Genomic DNA, 27932 nt, shown 5'->3' with positions numbered 1-27932 from the left:
GCAAATGCAAATATGGCTTTTATTCAAGCTTTATAATAAAGAATGTGATAAATTTGGCAAGAGGGGAGACTTCCATGTTTATCCTGTTGAAGTACCATGCGTAAAGGCTGGAGGCATTTCCACGTGCTCATTTTTCAAGAGAGAGCCTGTCGTCAGCAGATGGGTTACACTGGCTATCCGTGGGCTTTCTGTCTCTCACAGCCTTCCCTGAAACTTATCGTTGATTGTCCAAACAGTGACGCATCTTTGCAGGTGCCTGTATTGATCAAAGGATCCTGAATCACCTCCAGAAAGGGACATGTTGCACCAGGACACAGGTGGAATTGGAAAGGATATGTCTTTAGCACATGTAAACACAAGCTAGGATGTGTCTTAGGAGGAACATCTGAGTCATGTTCCAGTTGGTAGGAGCTGCTCGTGGTGAAACTTGTCCTTTTTACTCTGTTCTGAGAGACTCTAATGCTACCTCTATATTCTTTGGATTTCTGTCTGAACTATGTTGTTAGTGAAAGCTACTTGAGAGATTTTTAAGACATATCTGGAGCTGTCATACTAAATACCAAATACTACGCATTTGTGGTTTGAAGGAGAGCTGCTTTCTAGCCTGAACTTTGAGTAAACCCTCTGGTGTAATCTGAAGGTAAGGAATGACAAATTCTGGATGAAACAAGAACCACACAGCGTCAAAACATTTCGACGACATCTATGTTTACCTACAATATAAGACAAGTGATCTAATCTAGTAACAGTCTTGTAGAAGAGAGGCAATACTTGTCTCAAGGTTAAGCCACTTTTTAGCTTTTTCTCTCCATGAAGATGAATTCTGTTGCGGTGATCAAGCATTGCACATTGTCTTGCTCTATGTATGTGACACGTGATTTTACAGATGTTGTTTTCTTTTTCATCTAGTACAAACATCTTCCAGGATTTTGACTCATTTCCTTAAGTCTCTTTCAGCTGTTCAGAGAATGGCTGGAGGAAATGAGGTCTAATATCCTAATGCATTGCATTTACTGTAAGTACCCTCTCACGTTAAGTATAAAACTTTGCCTTTTTGTCATTTCTAAACGTCCTTCTGAGAATTCTCCTGCACAAGAAATAACTTGCAGTTGTTTCTGTCCTTCAGAAACTCAGCTCCCCCAGTTGAAGCACTTCAGCCTTACTAGAGCTTAAGGTGTTCATTGTAAGCTCAGGTGAAAGAGGAGAGCTGATGCTGAAGGCCTCTAATAAAAGCACTGGTCCAGATTTCAGTGTGTTGTGTCTTTTGGACATTTATTTAAAAAAACCTGAAGAGCTTGCACATAGGAGTTGCTACCACTTGGCATAAGGAAAATTTTTAAATTATTCTTACCCTTCTGTTATTTTACTACAAGAAGTATTGTGCTTGGCTTTTAGGAAACTAGAAGGGCTTTCTCCAAAAGGACCGTCTTTGACAGTAAATCCTGCAAACAGTCATAAAGGAACGTAATTTTACGCGTGTGAGCAGTCTCCTTGGCTGGCTGCCAAACCTAATGGCAACCGAAGTGTATTGTTTGTCCAGTGGCCAAGATTGCTGCCGTTAGTGATAAAAGCACAAGGGGAGTGTAAACATCTGTGTTTGAAGGGAGAACGCGACTCCTGTTTTCTAGGGTATACCAATTAGAAAGCATGGTAATCTCTCAGTGGATTTACTCTTGGGGATTATATTGATTTATTCTGAAAACATAGGTTTTCAGATACGCCTTTAAATGGATTTTGGTGATCTTTTCCGTGTTGTGACATGTTTTAATGTTTTTATTCTGTACAGCATGTAAGGCTCTTGGTTATATTGTCTTTTAACAGCAAACAGACATGTAAATGACAAAAGTTTCTAATGTTGCTACCATGCTATGCAGCTCCTTGACTGTTCCATAGGATCATTAGTAGAAACTGTGACTAAAATGAAGCATCATTTACTAACATTGTCAGCTACAGGGGGTTTGGTCACTGGGGGGCTGACAGCCTTAAATGTCTATGATTTCAAATGTCATTGTGACAGCTGAGTCCATAATCATGTAACATAATCATTAAACATCTGATATGGAGGAGAATTGGCTGGTCAACTAAGCACTGATGGTTGTAAATCTAAGTGATAAAGAGGATGCGTGGGCTAATTCAAGTTAAGAGGAGATGAAAACCATGGCAGGGAAATTTGAAAGTCAGAGAGATGCATCTCTTTTAGGTTCTTTGGAAGCCTGGCAAATGCCAGGTTAGTCTATCTCCTTTCTTTAGTAATTGCCTTGAGGTAAGCAATGCTGCTTTGCATGTGCTGGGTGAACATTCTCCTCATGACATGGAGTGGACTTCTTCTAAAGAAAGGCTTTGTGTAAAAGCCACACAGGGAAAATAAATCAAACTTGTTGGTTATAACCTGTGTTTCAGAGCCTGTATGTATGTTTCATGGGGAAAGAAAAGGTCCTGGTGAGCTATGTAATAGAATTCTTTTGGGTATTCACATACCTAGGCCATTCAGAACTACCTGGGATTCTGCTGAAGTGTATCATGAGATTAAAACTTGCACTTGGCTCTCTTAATCTGTTTTTTGTTCAGGAGTTAATGGCTGCACTGACGTCACCTGTTGAAGGTTTTATTGGCAGCCCTCAGGACTGGAAACTTCACTCTTTGCTGAATGAAATCTGACTTTCTCATGTATTCACCTGCCTCCTGCAGCTAGGTTTCTAAGAGGCTTAGGAAGCTCCCACAGAACTTTAGGAGTAAGGCTGGTGGAGACCTGCAGAGGTCATCTGGTCCCTTGCTCTCCCCCAGGGTAAGATGGAACAGCTGTACCCAGGGAGAATTTTATCTAACCTGCAGCAAGGCAGACGTGAGGTACAGAGTCTATCACCAGTTTGGGTTTTTTTTTCTGGTACATAACTAGTTGTTAAAGGTCAATAGTTTCTGATACCTAACCTGATCTCCCATGTTGGTTGCTTAATTCCATCCCTTTTTGCCTCCTACTGTGGTGGATATAGTGAGCTCGTGATCACCATCGTCTTGAAAATAACATTTTACACATCAACAATTAATAGAACATCTTTGAATTATCTTTTCTGGGATAAAACTTTTTCAGCCTTTTCTTTTGGTGCACCTTTCGTAACTCCGTCTTCTCTTGTACCTCTCAGCCCTTTCCAAGTTGTTTGTGTTTCCTCCAGGTATGATGTGTAAAACTGACATCTGACTCCAGATAGGAAGTGCAGTGCTCCCAGGTTTAACAAAATAGTTACCTCCCCATGTACTTTGTGCTTCAATTTGATTCAAAGCGTTGTAAATCTGATTTTAATCATGATTTAAATCAGCCAACAGTAAGCCTCATTTTAACTGTTTTGCATTTGTACTTAATCATATTGTAAAGAAAGGTTTAACCTCCTTTATTACCACTGAGATAGAGTTTTAATTAAATCTAGCCTTTGCACTTAACGTTATACTTACTTTGATTAATCACTGTGACTGTATTTAAGCAATTATGTAGCTTGTTATATATACACTTACTCTGATTCTTCATGTGTGTGTTTTTGTATGAAAATAGTGCTGACATTTCTTGTATTAGATAATTGATTTTTTTACTCATGATTTGCATTGATTACAATGAAGAAAACAAGAATTCTGAAATGTTCTTCTGTTGGATAAATAGCACCACATAGAAGCTGGCCAATTCAGAAGAAAAAACTCATTGAAAAATGTTTTGAAACAAAGAATTAAAGTCTGAAAGGCCTATCTGTAGTCAAAAGTGGTGGTTTCTAATCATTATGCTGTAAAAATCTTAGAACTATTCCATCTCATCCTATTTTTGTTCTTAGGATGGCAATGGAAAGAAGCATTCATGTTTTTTTTCAACTCCTGATCAGCAGCTTCTCTTTGAATGGACTAGTTGCTTAATTGAGTTGTGCTGAATGAACTGAAATAAATATTTTTCTCTGCACCTGCAAGAAAACTCCAGATGCCAAAGGTTGGTTTATCATTGCAGCGCAACCTGGCTAGAGGTGCTCAGTAACCAACTTCCATGAATTTGACTATGTTTAAAATGTTGACAGCGAATGTATGGCTTGAATAAGGTTTTTTTTTTCCTTTTTTTAATGGTTAGAGAAGTTTATAAATGCACATTGTTGTATTTTCAAAATTACTGTTTAACATTTTTACTTTTTAAAGGAAAATGTACATTATAAAAATGCTACATTTGTACTTTTAACGAAATACTAAATTAAAATTTTAGTTTAATAGGATAATTTTATTTGAAGTATTTCTATTTGTGTGCTTTAGATGCTCTTTTGCATTAGGTCCTGGTACTGAGGCATTCATTTTCTACTGCTCTGTGACTGCTTGATTCTTTTCTTTATGTTTGCTGCCTAACTCTTTCTGCTTTTTTATGTGGCATGGAAGTGCTTTCTATGCCTGGATGAGCATAACTTTTTAACTTGGAAAAGAAATTATATTATCTTCAACAAAATAAAAGCTTCCTCCCAGTAGTATTCATTGTAACACAAGCTGTTGAAGTTTCCTATTTCATAGCACGTCTGACTTCCAGGCATTATACATAAAATTGCTGACTTTGCAGTGATGCTAATACCTGGAGTTTGAGGTATGCAGCTCAATAAAAGAGGTCAAATGGAAGGAGCATAAGTAAACCCTGTATTTATGGTCTCTTCCCAAAAAACACATGCCATTAGAAGTAATGCTGAATTGGAATTCCCTGCTTATACAGGTGCTCACAGCGCAATCCCCTCTTGGGATAGGAAGGAGGACCATTTTTGCAATAAGCAGCTACCTCTATAGATGCCATGTATATACATATTTCTTTGTTAATAAATTAGGAAATAAAGTACAATTTGGAAGCAAAAAAATACAAATGGGACTTCTGCTGATGTTTGGGATGAAGTTTAAAAGCTGAGTTATGTATCTCCTTGATGCATAACTGGGGAAATGAAGAACACAAGAAATGGGGAATAAAAGACTGGGGAAATGAAACTGGATTGTCAGGAATAAATCCAAGTACCTGTATTGAAGATACTTCAAGACAACATCAGTGACAGAGATTTGTCCACCCTTGAAGACTCTGAAGAATTTGCTCATGAATCCTCCAAAAATTATCCTAGTCACACTTTCAGAAGGCATGTGTAAAGATGCTTATGTAATATGGAGTCTCCCCATTAAAAATATGTTTATTAGATTTGGTGTTCTCTGTAAAACAATGCTTGAAAATAATTTTTACCTATATCTCAGCTTGTAGCAAAGTTTGTGCACCAATTAGACCAGGGAAATCTAGCTTATTTCAGGCTTATTAAAAAAAATAATCACTGAATAGATAATTTATGTGGATAAATACAGAAATACTTCAAACCCTGCTTCTTAAATGGGTCCCTTTGCCATGTGGATGTATGATGTGACACAGTGACTTGTATTTCAGTATTAGAGCTATATGAATACTTTAGCTATCTTCTTACTAAAACCAGTATTTTTTCTCATCAATCTGTCAGTTCTTTCAGTCAAGGAAAAGAGAATGCAAAGTGATAGGGACATGAAGGCTGTGTCTTTTCTGCAAAATTTTGTGAACGTGTTTATTATTCTGAAAGACTTGCAGCAATCTTCTAGGAAAAAGTACTGAGCTAAATATCTAGAGAAAGTAAAAAGCAGTGCTCATCTTTGTGGTATTTAATGTGGTCCATTGTTAAGAGCAATGATAACGTAATTATGCAATTATTGGTGTATTTTCCCCTCTGGAGGCCGTACATAGATGATTACCAGTGCACCTTTTAATGAAATTGCTACTATTTGAGAAAATTACTGCCAAGACTCGAAATAATTAGAATTCACATTGCCAAAAGTCTTACATCTCCTTCCTCAGTTGAACCTTTTCCAAACAGAATTAATTCAGGTTGCCGAACGATTCACTATTCGCTGTTTTTCTCATTTATGTTCATTAAAACTACCTTTTCACTGCATTTTGGAAAACACCTTTTCAAGCCCATGTTGCTCATTACAAGGAACATTCATGCAAAATGGAAGTTGAAAGATGCTGCACCTTTTAATGTAAATGTCAGCAAGGAGAAGTGAGAAGAAAAAAACATTAAAGAACTGGATGAATGACAGCTCAAATTGAATACACTGTTCTTTAGAGCGCTTTTTCATTCCTTCTGATCGTTCTCCATACTTATTTTATAATTTGTTTATTTATGTGTCTTACAGCTGATAAAACTAACTGTGGGAACAGCTGCTTAATATGTAATTTTGGAAATTAGAGGAAAGAAGGCAGTAATTCAGTAGGAGTAAGGATCAGTCTAAATGTATAAATCTCAGTGCTGACAAGTGTTGCAGCAAACACTTGCCCTTTTTGCAAATGCTACTTATGTGTGTGTACATACATATATATTTATCTGTCCTCTGTAGTGTTCTTTGAAGAATTAGCAGATAGATGCTTCGATCCTAGTTTAAAAAAAAACAAAATGATAGGTCAGTCATGCTTTGAGTTTGGTTTTGTTCATTAGTAGAGTGCCTGTAGATTCCTTCTGTGGCAGGAAATTTAGGTAGAAACGACCATAGCTTATCAATGTGCTGTAATGAAGTGAATTAATCACCTAGAACAAGTTGTTGCTTGTAGTTCTTCAGGATGAGTGACTGAACTGCTGTAGTGCATGTGGTGTGCTGTCAAAAACCAAACCCCCGTAACAAGAGAAAAAGCCCCAAAGCACTGACTTCCTAGAAAAAGAGAGTTTAAAAGGTATCATAGCCAGCCATAGAAAGAAGCATGACATTTGATCATGCTGTGGACATTCAGTATGTGTGCCAAACTAGAATTATATTCAGCTATGTCTGTCTTTGACAAGTGCTTCTATTAGCTGATTAGCAGTGTCAGATATCGTAGAATCATAGAATGGTAGGGTTGGAAGGGACCTTTAGAGATCATCTAGTCCAACTCCCCTGCAAGAAGCAGGTCGACCTAGATCAGGTCGCGTAGGAACATGTCCAGGCGGGTCTTGAAGACCTCCAAGGAAGGAGACTCCACACCCTCCCTGGGCAGCCTGTGCCAGGGCTCCATCACCCTCACAGTGAAATAGTTTTTCTTATATTTAAATGGAAGTTTTTGTGTTCCAGCTTCATCAACTTCCAGCTACATGCAGCTTGGTAGGCAGGAAAACTGACCTGTTTGCATGGCTGGAGTTTCCTCACCCCAGCAAGGGAAAACAAAACAGCTGGGGCAAGAGCAAGGTGCAGTTACTTCCCCCAGCCCCCTGCCTTGAGGGAGTGTTGCACTGGGATGTATAGGGCAGCTCTTATGTGTTTGTTTTGGAGGTCATGTGCAGAATGTGCTGTGCTAAGCCCACTTCCAAAATAAGCAAAGTATGGTGAGCTACATCGTTAATTGCTGCAACAAGACCTTCTGCAGGAGGAACTGCTGGCTTCCACCCACAAGCAGGGGATCAATCCAGGTGCTCATGTTTGTCCTGCCTGAATATCCTGTGAATGTCTGTCTTGGAGAGTAGGATGTGCGGGGGCTGGAAAGCTGGCTGGATTTGTCTTCTTGCCACCTGCCTCTGATGTTGGCTGCCTTTAATTAACCATATCTCGTTCTGAGGGGTGCGTAACCTCTCTTCAGGTGTAGCTGATTGTCTCATTGTTTTCTCTGCAAGGGGTAAGCATCAAGTGCCTTTTACTTGTCTTGGGGAATGCCTGCCCCCCCCCTTCCCCTTTCCCCCAAAGGTGTGAGGTGTTTTGTGAGGCAGGTCCACATAGGAGCAATCTCAGACTGTGGTGTTGAAAGCTTCCTGTGGAGTGTCACTGTAAAGGAGGTTGTCTCACAGCCAAAGTCCAACTGTCTCTGTAGTTCCCAGCACTCATGCCTTCACAGATGATAAAGACAACCTTTGTTCCTGCCTCCTTCCACTTCCTCTCTTGGGTTTGCCATGGGTGAGAATCAGCTGTCTGGCTCCACACTTGCTCTTTGTGTTGGGGAATACCCCTTTCCCTTTTATGCTGCCCCCAGATGGAGTCGGTTTGGCTGTGCCTTTGAGTACTGGGCTGGAGAGTTCCTGTCGTCTGCCCTCCACAGTGTCCTTCCTCTGCCCCCTCCCCATGCAGGGTGAGGGGTCTACGGTGAGGAAAGGCTAGGTAAGAGGACAGTGGTTGCCCTTTTGCAGCTGGGTAAATATCAAAGCCCATACTAATCCTCTTCCCTGGTTTTCTGCTTAGTAACATACAGCCACAGCCTCTGAGGATCCAAAACTTCAGAGCAAGCCTGAGCACAGGAACTCTGTGCTTGGGAATCCTACAGTGTCGAAGAGCCTGGTGGTCAGCAGATAGCGCCATCTCTGTTAGATGGGTTAGAAACAAACCATTTGGTTCTGCAAAGCCTAATCAGTCTAGATCTGGTAATACACACCCAGTGACAGTTATTTTTCAGTCTCCAAGATGAAGTTGGGGCAGATGAGCCGCCAGCATTTCTGTATCAGCAAGGATTTGAGGCATTCATGTATACCAAGAGTTTGTGTTGCTTACAGGAGACAATTAAATCTAGTCATTTTTGGCCTATGTCTTTGAGGAAGAGAGTAGCATGGGTGTTGGCGTGGATGGTTTCTTTTGTGAAGCAAGAGGCTACAGCCTCCATTTCCCTCGCAGTCTAGCTGGAATGGTATCTGATGTAGCTTTCAGATCAAATAATTTAAAATTGACATTTGTCATTGCTAAACTTTTCATCTAGCATAAGGGGCAGTGTCTGTTTAGTGAAATGGAACAAAGCAAGCAAGCATATGATAGCATCTCTCCTTTGAAAAATCTGGGAGATTTTATACATCAAAGTTTTTTTCAGTGTGATTAACATGTGAGCTTGACACTTTTTTTCCTTGGGACATGAAATGTCAGGACAAAGAAAATTTAATTGAAAGGTCTCAAAGTCATCTCCTTGATAGTGTGTGTCAAGTATGATAGTGGCTTTAACAGAGACAGAATTGAAAAGGTGATACTCTTCAATTAGACCAACCAAAATTGTAATGAAGACTGGGCAGGCTTCTGGCTAGGACTTCTGCACTTGTATAAAAGAGACATTTTCGCTTCTGCTTTTCTTTCAGACTTGCAGGAGACTTGTGTGTCTGAACACATGTTCATTTTTCCAGCAGCACTGGCTATACTGAAAAAGGATATTGCCTCCCTGCAAGCCATGTCTTGCTGATGTCCCTGGACTACTGCATGTACAACAGTGCCACTACTTTAACTGATAAAGCCTATCTCTTGTCTCCGCTCTCTTATGTTGTTGTAGATGAAAAACTGAAAAATGTGGTGAGTGAGGTCTGTGTACTAGCCCTTGAAATGAACCCGATGCCTAGAATGAATAGACGATCATCACAGCTTGACATGAAAGTTGCGCACATTTTGTCCCATGAGGTTTAGCTCCTTGGTGCATTTGTCATAGGGAAAAAAAAAAACCCACAACATTAACTGGTTTAGAAATCATGGTCAGGATCAGATCAAGGTCAGGTCATTGTTTTCATTGTGCAGTCTTTGTACAGCTTACATAGGGACTGCTGATGACTGTGAAGGTTATGGACAAACAGAAGAGGAAGAGGCAGAAGCTCATAGGAGCCTGTCGTGTCCTTACAGTGTCCCAGCCCTGGGAGAGGAATTTGCTCTTGCTGGGTAGCAGGTTGCTGCCAGTCCCTTGGGCTTGACAGAAAGGCTGGTAGTGAATACGAGTAGGTTGTGGCTGTACTGTGAGGCTCTGCTGTGCCCCCGTCTTTGGAGATGTTTGAGAGAGGTTTAATGTGGAAGAGAGTGGGATAAGGCACAGCAGTTTTTGTTTAGTTTAGTTTTGTTTTCTCTATAAGCAATCTGTTGTGTTATAGGGCTGCCACAAACTTCTTGTTCCTTTTAATGTTTAGATAAGAGTTGAAAGAGGAAACTGCCATGGAGGGATTAACCTGTTGGTCTAAGGTTATGCAGGAAATATGCGGCAGAGTTGCGAGTAAACTCCACAGCGCTTGACTCTTCATCTTATTCCATGGCAGTCGCACATCCTTTGTTTGCCTGGCAGATGGAGGTGGTTTCCAATTGCTTCTGAGTGATGTGGACCTGCACCTGATGTGCTTTTCCGTGCTACGGCAGTGTTGTGGCTGAGGCTGAAAAACTCCCGCATAAACCATACTTTTTTTTTCCCTGGATAGTGTACTCCTTAGCCAAAGCTTTTTTTTTGTTTGCACATCCCTTAATTGTTACAGGAACATTCTGCTGTCCTTAATCATATCCCTGCAATTTGACCTGCATTTCCTATCAGTGTTATCTAGAGCTGTTATTTTCTAATTCCTCCAGCCCCATTTTCCAGATGTTCCATCTGCATGCAGAAGTCACTCCCTTCTCTTTTAGGGCTTAGGAAGCTGCTTGTCATATATTCAAATATTTGCTGCTTTTTTCAGTGACACAGCCTCTTCACAAGTGATCCCAGCATTGTCATTTTTAACACAAATTTGTTATATTACAAGGAGAAGCTAGGGTGGTGGAAGTGACTCTCTTCAGCTATGAGACATGAATTTAGGACATCCAAAATAGATCTTGAGCTGTCCAGCTCTGAGCTTTGCAATTTATCGGCTTTTTTATTTGTGTTGTTAATTTTCAACTATTTGCCATTATCAATATATTTTGTTACCATATAATAACTACATTCTAGTTGCCCTTGAGGACAATTCTAGATGGTCATCCAGAGCCCCAGTGTGACACTCTGACTATGTAGTGTATGGGGAGCATTGGATGTTTCACAGTGGAATCCACAGGGATTATCTGCTCTCACTAGCCCGCAGGAGCTGAGTGTGGGTTTCCTCTCTTCCCCTTGTCCTATGTGGTCCCCATGATTAGGTGGGCTTCACTGAAGTGGAGTTACTCAGATGAATATTAAAGTAGTGGTCCACCTCCTTTTCTGAGGTGTAAGGAGGTAGAGAGAGGGTGGAAGCATGCCCAGATATGAGTCAGAAAACAGAGTAAGGATGCACTCCCATGCTGAGAAGTCTTCAGTGGAGACATAAGTGCCTCCATTCTGTTGCTCAGAGAGTTTATAATCCCAGTGGTAACTGGTAAAGTCATAGCCCTGCCTGAGGTGAACATGGAGCCCTGGGAAGAGACAGTAGACACTGTATTCCATGGGGTTTTTGCACTTGCAGATCTCTTACCATCCCTGGCATATATCCAACACAACAGATTCCCTACTTCGTAGTGTTAGCGTGATGGTTATGGTTACATACTTACAACTGGTGTGACTGGAGGGCACAAGAGCAACAATAGGCCTGGAGGAGCCCCATCATGCCTCAGGTGCTGTACAAATGGAGTAGTCTCAGACGTGAGGCGTTACCAGTCTGAGAGAGGATCAAGAGATAGCAGATGGACGCATGGGGATTAGTACAGTGGATTACAAGTTGTTGGTCAAACTCTCAGATTTCTGTAACTTAATTATTCCTTCAAAAAGAAGATACAAAGTCATTCCCATCTCTCTAAGCACCATTTAAAGTCATCTTTTTTAAAGACATGCGGTGCTTAGGTGTATAAAACGAAGCACATCTGATAGCCCTTGTGTTTACAATCTGTTGTCCTTACAGTGCCATATTTTTCTTGAAGATACATTTTTTTTTCGGAAGGCAACAAAAAAGCCCTCTACATGAGGTATTAATTAAATTGTATTGCTAAGAATGTGTAGGCTGTGTACAAGGAACCTAGCAAGATTATCTCGAAATATGCGTGTTGGTTTCAACTGGTATATCGTGGCTTCTGTTGTGGAGTGCCACAGTGTGCTCGTTCCCTCTTTGTCTTTCTTTCCCCAGCTCTGGTATGTAACGTATTTTTTCTTGTGCCTCTGAACAGAGTCATGCTCTGCTGTGTTGTTTACCACCTTTATAAACTTTCCAACAACATGCTAGATAGTCTTGGTAATAAGTGTTGCAAAATCTTGAACCCCTAACCTAGATAGGTAGCTTGAGTGCTAGGGAAAGAAAAGGTGAAAGTCACAAACACTGCATAAAAATATGAAATCATGTTTTTCTTAATCTTTTTGGCAATTATTATTTCTGGGGTGCTTTTTTATATGTTCAGTCATATGAATTTGTCTAGAGGATTAATGAACCTTGTGGAAAATTTCTGGTGGCACTGGGAAAACAGGCACTGGTGAACTGCCTTTGGGTTTAACAAGGATAATAAATCTCCATCTGAGGGAGGAGGGGAGAAAATGAGGACTTCCTCCAAAACCCAGACCATGAGCAAAGTAATTAAACTCTGCAGGTGGTCTGACTATCCTTTGCTTCCTACTCTGTGATGGATTTGTCAGGAAGAGGAGCAGTTACCTGACCTGGCCTTAATCCAGTGTCTGCTTTAAGAACAACTAAAGCTGTGAGTTGAGTGAATTAAGTCTGGAGTACATAACCTCATCCTAAGTAATTATCCAGTTGTTTTACTTGAGTGTCTGTTGTTATCTGTGTGAGTAGGGAAATTCAGCCTCTGAATGGAGACACGGAATGGTTTTGAATGCAGGTGGTGTTGCTTTTTGAGATGTGTTCCCCCCTCAGCGCAGTCATCTCTATTATACATCCAGTCTGACTGTGTAATACTGGGCTGTGCATTGGAAGGGCATGGGATGATGGTTGTTTGTAGGACTAGAGAGCCAAACGTCGGAAGGGGAAGGGTTTGTTGCTACAGCACCCATCACCATTTGCACACATTAGATCAATGTGTATGGTTTGACAGATATACACTCATTTAGAAGTTCAGTTATGACATTGATCTATGCACTGCTACCTCTAATGTGTCACTTTCCTCTGCAGACCTGTTGATGATGCCCTACCTTTGACCTTCTTGTGCCCCTGTGCCCTAGAGTTGAGTGGGTAATGGGTTTGGGAAGGAGGAGAAGCCCAATGCCTGGCTGTGCAGCACATTACAGACTGGTTTTGTCTGGGCAGCTTGGAGCCTACAGTTACCCCATGTGTCATTAACCTGCTCTATAAATACCCAGGAGAGAAATGGGAGTGGTTCAGCAAGGCAAGCTGTCTCTGCATTTCCTCAAGGGCAATGAGTTTGTTCCCCACATAACATCAAGGCTCTTTGGATGAAGTAACCCCTTGCTGCAGCTGAGTGTGTGTCTATGTGTGTGTGTGACGCAACGGCTGCATCAAGGCCTGGGGAGGGAGCATCTCCTGTGCCTGCACACATGTAGATTCTGCCCCAGGAGATGCTCTTGGCTGTGAGGGCATTTCTGTTCACGCAGCTGAGGTCTCACATTGAGATGTTGCTGTTGAGAGTGTTGGGAAGGGGCTGTGTGGTTTGGCTTTGTGCTTCTGCAGGCATCCAGCTGTCAGCAGTGCCATCCCAGCTGTGCTGTGCTGCCAAGGCCGCTGCTGTAGGAGGGGGACAGGGCTTGGACCAATGGGCTGGTGTGACTCCTCCATGCTACCTGTCTCATACCAGATATTTGGAGCTGAGACCAGGCCACCACCAGCATCGCCCCTGGTCCTGGTGAGGGAGGGCTGCCCCATGAGGTGATGAGTGGCCACGTTGGTGTTTGGCTCTGTAATCTGCCAAGTGCCCTGCTCCTTGGTGGTGGGGCAGGACGTGGGCAATGGGGGCTGTCCCAGCCCAGCCATACCACACCTTCCCTGGCAGGGCCCAGGCTGAAACACTGCTGGCTCCAGGCAGGCAGTGGCAGGGAGTGATGCCAGATGTCCCGATCTTCTTGCCTAGCCTTCCCTGACTTGTATGAGTGCCAGACCTAGTGCCAGAGTGGGTGTACTACCCTGCACTTTCGCTGTTTTATGCGTCTCATGTCATTTGTTGCTTGAAGTACCCTGTGATCTGTGGGAAGCAGCAGAGAAGTCCTCCAAAGACATCTCCGTAAAGGACCTTCATGGTCTTTCATGGCACCTTCTGGGAGCTCTTTGCTGTCTCTGTTTTCAGGTGCCAAAAGTTGCTGGCTGTGACCTGAGGCATTTGCGAATCTGAGGTGTCCTTACTTCTGCCGTGCTGTCAGATGCATATATGTCCAGGTCAAAGGGTTTTTTACCAGGTTTTCCTACCTTCCATGCCACTGCTGATTGGGACTTATGCTCTTGAGACCTTGGACTTCCACTGTCCTTGTTTGAGCTGTTCAGGCTCACACCTGCACTGTGAGTTAACAGATTTGAGATTAAAAGTGGTTTATTTCTGACTTTTTTTCTGGCAATTGCTGTTTCTAGAATGATTGTTTATGTGTTCAATCAGAAAAGCATATATTCAGGGTTAGTGAACCTCATGTGGAAAATTTCTGGTGGTGCTGGAAAAGATTGCCTTGGGTTCAGCACTGCTAAATAAATTTTCATCTGAGGGAGATGGAGAGGGAATGAAGGCTCCCTCCAAAACCCACATCTCATACCAAGTAATTACTCTGCAGGTGGTCTGACTGTGCTTTGCTTCCTACTCTGTGTTGAATTTGTCAGGAAGAGGAGCAGTTACCTGACCTGGTCTTAATCCAGCATCTGCCTTAAGAACAGCTAAAGCTGTGAGATGAGTGAATTAAGTCTGGAGTATGTAACCTCATCCCAACTCATTATCCAATTGTTTTGCTTGAACGTCTGTTGTTATCTGTGTGGACAGGGAAATGCAGCCTCTGAACGGAGCTGCAGAGAGTGTTTTTGAATGCGAGTAGTATTTTCAGTGTCATGACTCTGCTACTACATATGGATGTTGTGCAATCTTGTACAACTGTGCTTCACATGAGGGGGATGTCAGCTAACAGCACAGTTATTGTAAGTGAGGGGTTGCTTGTAGGACTAAAGAGCTACTCTGAAAGGGTAAGGGTTTGTTCCTACAAGACCACCTCGGTGTTTGCATGTGTTCTTCAGATGTTCAAGTAGTTCCATAATAATAAGAATTTACCTGAATTTTTGGCTATGAATATGATTAACTCTTTACTTGACTTATTTCACAGTGGAGCCAGAGAAGCATGAATGCACTTATTTCTCCAAGTACATAGTTTAAGTTGGGAAGTGGCTTGGAATTACGAATTGAAGTTAGCAATTTTACACAGCTTAATTTTCTGAGAACCTTTAATACATTGTGTTACGGCATGCTCAGTGGAAAAGAAGCTAGGAGGTCATTTAGAGCAGCTTTGGTGACTGGGAGACTGGTGCCACAGTGAAACTAATTTGGGGGCTTTTAGATGGAAAGTTGAAGGGTGTTTTGCATGGGGGTTTTTTGAGGTAAGAAAGGATGAATTGGCACTTCAGCTGCAGAAATAAGCATGTATGGAAACTGTGTATTGATGTCTTCACTAAACTGGACATTTCTAGTCTAAGTGTGAGTGGAGCTTTGGAGCACATGAGAGAGCAGTTAAAAAAATGTAAACGTTGAGCAAGGAAACTTTAGTTCTTGGCAACGTACTGAGTAAATGACAAAGAATGATTAAAAGTGCTGCCATGTAGAATCAGGCTCATATGTTCTTGAATTTAATTTTTAAATAGCTTGGGTCTGTTCCCATTCAAAAGCCAAACCATTGTAGAAACTGGTGCATCTGAAACTAATTTCAAATGGTTTTTTAAAGGCCATTTTCCACCTGCTGTGGTTGTTTGCTCTGTGTACTAAAGTTAGAAGCCAAAAGGTGTCTGTAGAATAGCACAATGTGATTGCAGCTTAGTATTTTTAAGAAATAACTCCCAAAATTCTAGCTGCATGTATCAAACTATAAATAACAATTTTGCTGGAGAATAAAATAGTGTTGTGTTGACAGACATTGTATTTTTTGCCTTTTTTCTTTTTTTTTTTCCCCAGGTGGTTCACTGCCCCATGAAGAATCTTCACTGGTTCTGAATAAAGGGGAGGAATTACGGCTGAGGTGCAATGAGGATGGACCCGTGACTTGGAATTTCCAGAACTCAAACCCATCAGCAAAAGCAAGGAGTTCCAATCAAAAAGAGTGGTACACCACAAATGCAACAGTCAGAGACATAGGCCGATACATATGCAAAAGCAAAGGGAGTATTGTCACCTCTTTTTATGTTTATGTTAAAGGTAAATATGAATGAAGACATTACTTTTGTTTCCCCCTGCAACTTTTCCCACTCCAAAATAATGGGACAGTGAATGCTAGAGGAGGAAGTGAGTTTGATGTACAGAGGGAGAACACAGTCAGACAGAAGAAATATTCTTCTGTATCTAGTAGAAGGAAAACTCACTCCCAAGTTTACTTGCAATGGCCTTTGCCACCAGGGCAAAGTTCTGGATGAGTTTTTCTTTATGTCACCTTTGTTTTGTATACCTGAGCTGCCTTTCTAGAAGCTAGCCAAGTGACCTGAATCAGTTGTATGAGTCAGTTGTACTTTGAGAGAACAAGCGGTATGTAGAAATGTCTTTTCAATTCCATGCCATCCATCAGTATGGAGTCATGTAAGGTTTGGCCCCAAGCTCTTCATTTGTTAAGACATTTAGCTGAAGGATTTGGCTTTTCGAGGCTGTGCTCTCAGGCTTAAGCCAGCAGGCAGCAATGATTCTTCTGCCTCCAGTTCCTAATCTACCTTGTAACTGTCCAGAAATGCCTCAGATGGGAAAAAGTGCCTCTGCTCTGACACATTTTTGTAATCTTTTATTACCTTTCTTCATGCAGTGTTTTCTTCAGATTTCTTTTCTTTTGTTTGCTCCTGATCTGTGGCTTCATCAGCTGCCCCCAAGTTGACAGATTACCATGCCTGGCATTCCTATTTCCTTTCCAAGGAAGACAATTATTTTGCTTCTCCTTGACATACCTCTAGTGATCTTTATTTCCTGGTGCTGGAAAAAAGTCCTACAACGTTCACTTTCTGGAAGACAGCATTCCTTGTCCAACAGGGATTGTTTCAAAGAGCCTCCTCTGAACTCTGACAGTCCTTTGAGAATTACTGCAAGGTTGTTCTCCAAGACAAAGAGATAGCAGCACAGTACAGCGAAGAGTATTTTCCTAGGGGAAGATATCTGACATAGTGGCCACACAATTTAAAGGGTGCTCTTTTAATGGCTCCTGAGTTGTCCAAATAGCCATGGAGCTACTGTGGATGAGTTTTCTTGACCTCTGGTGTTTCTCTGAGACTATGACCAAAGGAAATCTGGCATCCATTTCACTTAAATGTGACAAACATTATTGACTTTATCTACCATGACTCTTTTCCTGAAGGCTGTGGTAGTTATCCCAGACAGCTGTGATCACAGAGATGTTTGTGCCTTCCATTACATGGGTAACTCCTTCACCTCAGGATAACAGGCAACCCTCCCACTAAGCATGATTACCAAAGCACCAGAGAGGTTGTGTGGCCTTCATGCAACATGTTCATTTCTTTGTCTTAATTGTGTGAAAAATGTGCCATCTTCACTTCAACAAGATTTTACTTCACTTCTCCTGGAAGTAAAGTAAATATGTTTGTGAAGTTGGCCATCATTTTGAAATAGACTATGGCTAAATGACATCTTACATCACCGGGAAGGTGCTACCATGATCTTATCTACTTGTGAGATTGCCACAAGCACCTCATACCCTTTCTGCTTGTAAAGCTGGGAATGAAGAGAGAAAAAGACCAAGAACCTCGATCCTGCACAGTCGCAAATGGCACATAATATGATGCCAGCTGTTTATCTCTACATCCGTCTTGATCTGCTAAAACCAATTGTTCTATGCTCTGTGGCCAACCATCACACAGTGTTGACAGACTGTCAGTGCTTACCTTTTTTACCTTTCTGCTTTGGCTGAAAGTGCCTGTGTTGTATCTCTAGAAGCAGTTTGTGTCCCTATGCAAGGAAGTTTACTGAAGATCAAACTCATTTGAATACCTACATAAAAGAGGAAAATCTCTTGATTTTTATCTTAAGTCTTTTCAGAGATAAACACCACCACACCTTGTGTTGGAAACCTAAGGTATGCCCACAAAGTACTACCCAAGATGTATGTAGGGTGTAAAGCCATGAAGGGAAGAACATGGCTGTTGAGCAGCCCTGTTTATACCTAAATTCTCTACAGCAAATCCTTTCATGTCTTCTCACCATAGTCTATCCTCTTCTGGTCTATGCTTTTCCAGCTCAGGAGTGACAGCTATTCATAGCATTTCTCTAAGTATCTCTGTGCGCAAAGTGTCACACGTTAGTTATTCAGACATGCTTTGTTAGTAGTCTTCGTCCTCTAGTTCTAGACTGGTGCTTCAAAGCTTTTAGTTTGTGGAGGCTCCTTGGGAAGCAGTATCAAATAAGGTTAAAACTATACCTTCGCTCTAAGCTAGAAACAGGACAGTAACTTCTCTGTTTAGTGATGAGCATCCTTCAACTTAGCATTTACTAATTGGTTATGCAAAATGTCCCATCCTTCATTTTCAACCTGGTATATCTTGTCTTAAACCAAATGTACGTTGTCCATCATCTTAACCAGATTCTCTTAGTCATCCTTGTTAAGTCATGGTTTGTTGGTCTCTAGTCATTCAAGCTGTTTGAAGCCAGTTTCTGCATTTCTAATTCTTCTTAGTTTGTAGAGAGAGCAGATGGCAGCTGAAATAAGTTTTTACAGAGTGTTTGTCACCACCCTGTCCTTTGTGTTTACTAGTAGTGGCCAGGGTTTTAGCATCTCAAGTTCATCACTTATCAAACACAAGAAGTTCCACTTAAACATAAGAAAAAACTATTTCACTGTGAGGATGAGGGAGCCCTGGCACAGGCTGCCCAGAGGGGTTGTGGAGTCTCCTTCCTTGGAGGTCTTCAAGACCCACCTGGACACGTTCCTGTGTGACCTGAGCTAGGTGAACCTGCTTCTGCAGGGGGGTTGGACTAGATGATCTCTAAAAGTTCCTTCCAACCCCTACCATCCTATGATTCTATGGTCTTTGACTTTGGTTGTAGAGGTGTTTAAAGTACCGTATGTTTGCATGCTTTGATTGTCTTGAGATAAAATGCTTTAGAAAAGTTACCTTGTGAAAGATTGCAGGATGATTTTTTCAGTCAGATACGCTGTTTGTATGCCCAGCTTTTTTCTAAGCAGACTAAAAATAACCCCTGCTATCAGGGAGGGGAAAAAGAGAGGGAGAAGTTGTTTGGTGCTTCCTCTGGTAGCAATGTGTGTTCATTTAGATTATGTATTTTACAGAAGTGAAAACCATAATTTAGGTACTTTTCAACTTCCATTTGCTCATAAATTTCTTCAAAATCCTCCTGTGGGCATGAAACCTTAACAGCCCTGCCACTAGCTAAAAGCAAATTCCTCTTAATGGTCTGTAAAAATTTGTTTATTGTTGTTGGGGTGGAGGGTGGAGATTTTGGAGCTAAACGAGGCAAAAAAAAAAATCCCTATCTCCAAATAAAAAAACAGCAAGGTTGTTTTTAGTGCACATGATTCTTTACTGTGTCTGGTATTGAATGCCACTGCACATCTCCTCTGTGCTGCTCTTTCAGGACAAAATTTAATGTATCTCGCTAAATGGGAATTGAGTAATACTCAATTTTACTGGCTGAGTGTAAAACTTTGATATAAGTGCCCAGTTGCAGAGTTAAGGTCATCCAAAGTTCCCTGTGCAATGTCAGCTTCTCTGACAGGTCTTTGCATTTCTTCACAGATCCAAACATGCTCTTCCTTGTTGATTCTCTGATCTATGGAAAAGAAGACAGTGACATCCTGCTAGTGTGTCCACTAACAGATCCAGATGTTTCAAATTTCACACTGAGAAAATGCGATGGCAAACGTCTCCCCAAAAATATGACGTTCATTCCCAATCCTCAGAAAGGCATCATTATAAAGAACGTGCAGAGGTCATTTAAGGGCTGCTACCAGTGCTTGGCCAAGCACGATGGAGTTGAGAAAATATCGGAGCACATTTTCCTGAATGTGAGGCCAGGTAATGTAGGATTTTTTTGTTCTTGTAAAGTGCCTTTACCTTTCACTTCCCAGGAGCTAAATGGGAAGTGCTCAGAAACCTCACCTTTTGCCCTGGCCTTGTCATGGGGAGGCTGGAGGTGACGTTCTCCTCTGGAGCCAGAGATGCTTGTGTACCAAGGGACTGCTCTGTGATGGCTGTGGCTGCCGCAGGCTCTCCAAAGGAAGACAATGGGCTTAGAAAGCTTGTTCTGGGCAAGTCGTGTCAGGGTAGAGGTTGATCTTGGGACACTTGGCTTGTAGCTGTGCTGAGCAGGTCTGGCCATGATCACTTTTATTTTCTGTTACTGGTTGAAGTGTTTTTTTTCACTATTCCAAGAAATATGGATTGTCCTGTTGAACTCTGAGGACAAACCTGTGCCCTGAGGTTTGGACAGCTTTGTGCCGGCAAGATGGAGATGTGGGTGCCTGACTCACATGTCTGTTGCCCACAAGTGACAGCAGGAGGAACTAACTGATGGTGTTGAAGTTTGAGGGAACAGAAGACCCTTGTTTCTTTCTTCATGAGTGAGGATTATCACAACAGCAACTGTGTATCCAGGTCATGACAAGGATGAGTTGCCACCACTTAACTCCACAGACCTGATGATGATACTTTACCTTTGACCTTCACTTGCACTTCTGCTCTAGATTTTAGTAGTTGGGTGGGTTTAGGAAGAAAGAGAGTTTGGGAGGGAGTTTGCTGGGGTTGTGTAACCTACCCAATGCCCCGCTCCTTGGTGGTGGGGCAGAGAGTAGGCAGCAGGAACCATCTCGTGTGTACAGTTTGCAATGGCAAATTGAAGAAGTCTTCTTCCTAGTGTTTTGGAAGCTCTTATTTAGAAAAAAAATAATTAATGCCAAATTTCAGTTAAGAGAACAAAAGTTTAACCTGACATTCTCCTCTGACAACATAAGTTCGCTCTTGCTGTCTCTCAAGTTTATTCTGTACCAAGTTGTGATGTTTTCCAACTGTTTTTTTCACTGATGGCCAAATAAAGAAAGCAGTTGTTTGACATGACAAACATTTCTCTGACATAGGAGAGTACAAGTTGTAGTATTGAACTGTTTTCATTCTTCTACTGGATAAAAGTCTGTACTTGCTCGACACAGCAGTGACTTTAGATGGGAGGTTGCTGACCTGGCATCTATTGCCAGTGCTGCACTGATGTGGGCAGCCATAGGTGGCCAGTGGGACCTGAGTGCTCTGCCCACCTTCTCTCTCTAGGAGGAAGAGCATAGGAAATGGAAGCATCTGCTAAAGGCCATCAAGCAGCAAAACAATGTTGTCACCCTCAGTGTTGTAATTACTGTACTGTAGTGTTCAGTCCTTGGTGAGTTCATCAGGTAAAACTCCCACTTTCTCCTTGGCTAAAGATTTAAGTGCATTGGAAACCCTTTGGTGGGCAATGTTTTTGCAACTGTAACCGTGACACTTAGACCACCAGGCCTGAGCTTCTGGTGCAGAAAGACAGAAGAGGCATCCCTGCAACAGGGAGCTGTGCAGGCATACTCACACATACACCAGCCCTGCTATGATAGTACAGGGAGTGGTTATGTCCAGCCCTTCTCAAAACAATAAGGGTCTTTGTGGCCTTACAGTCTTTTTTTTGGTTGTCCATAGATGTTTCTGCAGGTGAGAAGACAGCACACCTGCACTGGCTTCCTCCTGTCTCTTGGGCACCACCTGAATGCTGGGGGGATTTTTATGTGAGCCTTTATATCTGAAGAGGGCAAACATATTTCTTTGTTCTCTTCCATAGCCTCTTACAGCAACACAAGGAAAATGTTATCGTTAAAGTATGAATGGCTGAAAAGCATGGCGTTTTTCTCAATTTCATATAATTTACCTAAGACCACTACAAAGCATATGTCAGAGGCAGGGAAAGAGTTTGGAATACCTTATCTGATATAGGTTGCATTCACAGTTTGAAAGTGAGTCTTCCTATGTAAAAGCCCTGATGAGAAGTTGATTGGAGTAAATGAGGGAAATCTGAAGATAGTATGAAGAAAACAACAAAAAAAAAAACCTGTGGAGGGAGCAGAGGAACTGCTGAAGAGCTGTGTGGAGATAGACATGTAGTCCTCAGATATACTTGCCTGTTGACAAAAGACACCTTGAAGCAGAGGAGGGGTACAGCTATCCCTGGGCTGCTTGTAACCACCTACCCTGGATGATGAACTTGGCCACAGTCTTAGCTCCAGTCATCTCTGTGAACTGTCGCTGTGGGCAATTTATGGTGTGGTTACGGTGCTTCCAGGGCCATGCATGGTGACATCCTTGAGTTGTACATGTCCTTCCTATACTGTCCATCAGAGGATTTTCATGGACCTGTCAGACAGTCCTTTGTGTAGTATTTTGTAATTAAAAGTTGCAGTTAATGCTAATCTGTCTTTCTTCAGTGACTGATCCTCACCATGTTTTTGATTCCAGAGTGCAACTTTTTAATTGCTGCGGTGGAATGAGTTGTCTCAGGGAGGGTTCAACATCATTCTAGTTTTTTTGTGCAAGTTGCTACATTCTAACGAGTGTTACCTAACTTTCATTGTAATTTGAAGGGGGATTGAAGAGGAAATGTGTTTGTTATAAAGGAACAACTGTGTAATATGTAAAAGAAATCTGAACACCTCTCAGAAGCCTGAAATTTTATTGGAAAGTTAATGACTGTTGATTTTTATCCCCCCTTGGAAGCTCTGAAGCTAATGAAAAGTAACACGCTTCTAAATTGTTTTCCAGTTCACAAAACTCTTCCCGTCATCACCTTATCCAAAAGCTACGTGCTTCTCAAAGAAGGGGAAGAATTTGAAGTTACATGCATAATAATGGATGTGGATAGCAGCGTAAAAGCTAGTTGGATTTCTCACAAAAGTGGGGTGAGTTCCTTTAATTGTATTATGCACAGTGCACAAACTCTCTGTAGACATTACACATGCTTGTCTTGGATGCCTGATGCTATACTGGTTTGGATATGTTGCATTTCCAAAGATCCTGCATCCTATAGACAGGTGAGAGGCCAGCAACAACTGACCTGTGCCTGTGCAGATGGCTGGGAGGAAAAGCATCTGCACAGGCCTCTCTTCCTAAACAAAAATTAAAGTTAGGCTTTTCAATGTGAAGTTTAGGTGACCTCTGTCGGTCTGCCTAAATAGGGAAGCATGGAGTGCCTACACATCACATTGCAATCAATGGAAGCTGCAAATATCAACACATGGACTGCAAATTACATATTCTAGTCGTTATCATTAACAGTAAAATACCTGCTAATTAGCATTGGATTGTGTGACAGGAATAGTAGTAAGCACTCACAGGAATGATTAATTCATTTAAATTGCATGGTATGCCTCACTAATTGGGAAAGTTCTGAAAAATGAACCAGTGAACTGGCTTCTGTCTGTAGTGATAGGTGAAGTTCCTGGCATCACCAAATTAAATGGCTGGCAGGCTCCACGCTCCCAGTGAGTTCTCTACCAGCAGCACAACTAGTCTGCAGACTGGGGGCAGAGACATCCTCTGCAGGCACTGAGTTGTTTTTAAGGATGCTTCTTGGTCTTCTGGGCATAGCTTGAGATTTAAATTAATGAAAAGCCCTTGTGAAGACCCATTAGTAACTCCCACCGTATATGATCCCATGGTAATTGTACCATCTTTTACTGCTAATGGTAGTAACCAGAATATGTAATTCACAGTCCACGTGTGTATGGAAAAACAGACTTCTATGATGCTGTGATATTTGGATAAATCACATCTTCTCAGGCAGATAGCAAATGAGAGGCCCATTCCCTGGGGCTGGGTATGCCATGCTTAGCTAATCCACCATCTCAGACAGAGCTGCCCTTGCTAAGTGCTCACTGCTCCAGAAATCCCATCTTGCAGCTCCAAAGGTTGAGGAGGTCTAAATGACATGAAGGCAGCATGGGACATGCAGATGGGGCTTTTGGTCCGGTGCCAAGGTCAACTGTAAATATTTCATCTGAGAACTTCTTTTCTTCTCTTGTTCCCTCCCTTTTCTTTGTTACAGTGTGATGAAATTTGGGCCTTTGCAGTTTTGTGCTTTATCACTTTTCATTTTATGAGTAAAAGACATGAGCAAAATAGTTTTGACCAAACAAGTTTGACCTTTCTGTCCTTTCTGGTAAATAGCAGGGAGTGCTATCTTTTAAATATTGACTGTCAAATTAAATTTTGTACTGAAACAGAATACATAGAATTCATGTTTAAACAGATGCAGAATTATGTTTTGTCCTGAGGAGATGAGAGGCAAAAAAAAAAAACCCAAACCACTTTTTGCTTGTGTGACTGAAGATATATCACCACTTTTAAAAATTAGAAGACTTGTTAGAAGCAAGTACATCTATATGAAACAAACTTCTGTTTCACAGAATCACAGAATCTCAAGGGTTGAGAGGGACTTTGAAAGATCATCTAGCCCAACCCCCCTGCCAGAGCAGAATCACCTAGAGTAGGTCACACAGGAACTTGTCCAGGTGGGTTTTGAATGTCTCCAGAGAAGGAGACTCCACAACCCATCTGGGCAGCCGGTTCCAGTGCTCCCTCACCCTCACAATGAATAAGTTTTTCCTTATGTTTCTTTGGAACTTCTTATGTTACAGCTTGTACCCATTGCCCCTTGTCCTATCATTGACCATCATTGAGAACAGCCTGGCTCCATCCTCCTGACACCCACCCTTTACATTCTTGTAAACATTAATGAGGTCACCCCTCAGTCTCCTCCAAGCTAAAGAGCCCCAGCTCCCTCAGCCATTCATCATAAGGGAGATGCTCCACTCCCTTCATCATCTTTGTGGCCCTGAGCTGAACTCTCTCCAGCAGCTCCCTGTCTTTTTTTAACTGAGGGGCCCAGAACTGGACACAATATTCCAGATGTGGTCTCACGAGGGCAGAGTAGAGAGAGAGGAGAACCTCTCTCGACCTACTACCCACAGCCCTTCTAATACACCCCAGGAAGCCATTGGCCTTTTTGGCCATGAGGGCACATTGCTGGCTCATGTTCATGCTGCTGTCCATCAGGACCCCCAGGTCCCTTTATCCTACACTACTCTCTTAAGAGTTCATGGACCCCTTTACCTTCTAGTACCCTGTCCCATGGGACGTCCCCTAGCAATTGCTTGAAAAGGACAAATTTGGCCCTGCTAAAGTCCAGGGTCATGATCCTGCTTGGTATTTGTGATCATTACAGCCGAGGAGAAATCAAAATTGCGGTGAGAAGATTAAATTTACCTAAAAGCTCTTGAAAACTCCAAGAATTGAAATCATTTTACTATAAAATCATAACAAGCCAAGGTTTGCACTTGGATTAATCATTGTAAATTTATCGTTCTTTCCAACCACACCAAATATTCTCACAGAAACTAAACTCAACACCTCAAAGCAATTATTTTTTTCTATGCATACATAGATATAGAGTCATGATATACTTAATGTTTTGAAAAAAGAATGAAATTTCCAGTTGCCTTTAGGATTAATAAATCTAGATTGCTGCATCTAAAAGCCATTCAGAGTGCAATGAATTTTTACAATAGCTGCAACTTCTGAGTATTAGGAAAGTTGAGATGCAGTGGTCATTTTGCATTAAGTCCTACAGCTAGAAGCATTGTTAGTGCAAATAAAACCTTTCCTCAGCATTAGAAATTTACCCAGAGTGAGCTGAGTCTGACTTTGGGCACAACACCTTTGTCTTCAAATGATTGAAACAGTTTAAGAAATTGTAATTTCAGCTTTCTGGCTTGAACTGATATTTTCCATTTACACCGAATGATACAGAATTGTTTAAGTTTGAAAGGGTCTTTAAGATCATCAAGTCCAACCATTAACTGAGTAGTGCCATGTCTACCACTAAACCATGTCCTGAAGCTATCCATCTACGCATTTTTTTAAATATTTCCAGGGATAGTGACTCAACCATTTTCCTGAGCAGCCTGCTGTAATGCTTGACAACCCTTTCAGTGAAAAAATTTTACCTACTATCCAATCTAAACCTCCCCTTGTGCAACTTGAGGCCATTTCCTCTTGTCCTGTCACTTGTTACTTGGGAGATGAGACTGACTTCCAGCTTGCTACAATCTCCTTTCAGGTAGTTGTAGTGACTGATAAGGTCTCCTCTCAGCCTCCTCCAAGCTAAACATCTCCACCTCCCACAGCCACTGCTCATCAGGCTTGTGCTCCAGACCCTTCACTAGCTTTGTTGCTTGTCTCTGGACACACTCCAGCAGCTCCATGTCCTTCTTGTAGTGAGGGACCCAGAACTGCACACAATATTCAAGGTGTAGCCTCACCAGCACCAAGTACAGGGGTAAAATCACTTCTCTGGTCCTTCTGGCCACACTATTTCTGATACAAGCCAGGATGCCATTGGCCTTCTTGATTACCTGGGCACACTACTGGCTCATGTTCAGGCAGCTGTTGACCAAAACCCCCAGATCCTTTTCCTCCAGGGAGCTGTCCCGTCACTCTGCCCCAAGACTGCAGCATTGCATGGGGTTGTTGTGGCCCAAGCACAGGACCTGGCACTTGACCTTGTTGAACCTCATACAATTGGCCTTGGCCCATTGATCCAGCCTGTCCAGGTCTCTCAGAAAAGCTTTCCTGCCCTCAGAGAGATCAATGCTCCTGCCCAACTTGGTGTCTTCTGCAAATTGACAATCCTCTCATCCATATCATTGATAAAGATATCTGGCATTCTCAAGGCAGGTGAAAACACATGTACACAGCTTGAGGAGGGAAAAAAAAAGGAATAAGGGGAGGGAATAGGACTTAGGAGAGGATATTGTCTCCCAAAGACAGCTGATCATACACTTGTTTTGCATGGAGAGATTCTAGTGACAGGTTTGTCATGCTGGCTTATTATTCCGGTTTACAGTTATGAATATTAATATAGCAAAGTTATAATTACATCTATTTTTAATTTATCTAGGAAAGATGCTGCATACACAGTGTTTTAGATGTTAATTGTTTTTTACCGACAGATTGTTACAAGCAAAAGCAGAAATTTGGGTGATTATGGATACGAAAAGAAATTAACATTGAACATCCGTTCAGTGGGAGTTAATGATTCTGGAGAATTCACATGCCAAGCAGAAAACCCTTTTGGAAAAACCAATGCCACAGTAACCTTGAAAGCACTAGGTAAATAGTTCTTGTAGAAATCTTTACTTTTTCCAAGAGTGGAGAGTGACAATAATGGGGAGCCTTCCCTTCCATCTCTCTCCTTTCCCTCAGAGCTCAATGAGTAAAGTTGCTATATGAGAAGGTTATTGCAGAGTGGTACCATGTGGGATGGCTCAGAAAGTGTTGTGTTACATATGACTACTTTAATAACCCTTTGCATGTTCGTGGAATGGGGTAATAGAACAACCACCCAACAGTGTTTCCATCTCTCTGGTTTGTCTCATCCTTCTGGGTTTAACTTTAAATTTAATCCTGTCTTAACGAAGCAAGTGATTTACCTTTGCCTGGTTCGATGCCTATGCTTGAGTACAAGCACAAAGCGTGTCTTCAATACCTGCCCTCCAAGCATGGGAAATTTTGCTGACATCAGCGTGGCAATGTTTTTTCCCTGAGAAACTATATATGTACCTCTATTTAAAATAATGCCATGAGGATCATTGCAGTGTGCACAGACAGCATGAACTTGTTCCAGAACTCACTCCCACGGTAAACCCACTATCCATCACTTCCCAGGGTTTTGGATTGTGTCCTTGAACAGTGAGCAAACTCCTTCCCTCCTCATGTTTAGTAACAGATTTGTTTAGAGTCTTGCTATGTATTAACTTGGGTGACACACAATGCTTTTTTGAGTTTTAAAGCTGCTGCTAATTTGATAAATTAAGGACAATTAAGGACATGTTACAGTTAATAAGATCATTCTGAACAAGTCTGTATAGTTGACTACAACTGTTTCAGTTCTTTATCATTCAAGGATGTAGTAAGTGAGAGAAGTGTGGCTTTAGACTCTTTTTCCTTTTCAAATTTGTTTTTCTGTCGCACAGATAGTCCTGCAACGTTGCTTGTTTTGCTTTCCCTGGTAACTTAAGGAAAACAGAAGTATTTGACCTATGC

The 27932-nt window shown here is 41.8% G+C and overlaps 1 protein-coding gene across 1 annotated transcript in view; it reads left to right on the top strand.

Annotated features, from left to right (window-relative positions):
• Positions 1 to 27932, top strand: part of KIT (KIT proto-oncogene, receptor tyrosine kinase) — a 57797-nt gene that overhangs the window by 2834 nt on the left and 27031 nt on the right. Inside the window, exons 2-5 of the mRNA XM_061992880.1 lie at positions 15772 to 16011; positions 19560 to 19838; positions 22593 to 22729; positions 26840 to 26999. Coding sequence (XP_061848864.1) covers positions 15772 to 16011; positions 19560 to 19838; positions 22593 to 22729; positions 26840 to 26999 — 816 coding nt within the window. The remainder of the gene's footprint in view (positions 1 to 15771; positions 16012 to 19559; positions 19839 to 22592; positions 22730 to 26839; positions 27000 to 27932) is intronic.

Source organism: Colius striatus, chromosome 3 (assembly GCF_028858725.1).
Source record: "Colius striatus isolate bColStr4 chromosome 3, bColStr4.1.hap1, whole genome shotgun sequence".
In the NCBI taxonomy this organism is placed as follows: domain Eukaryota; kingdom Metazoa; phylum Chordata; class Aves; order Coliiformes; family Coliidae; genus Colius; species Colius striatus.
This window is presented reverse-complemented; position numbering and strand designations above follow the sequence as displayed.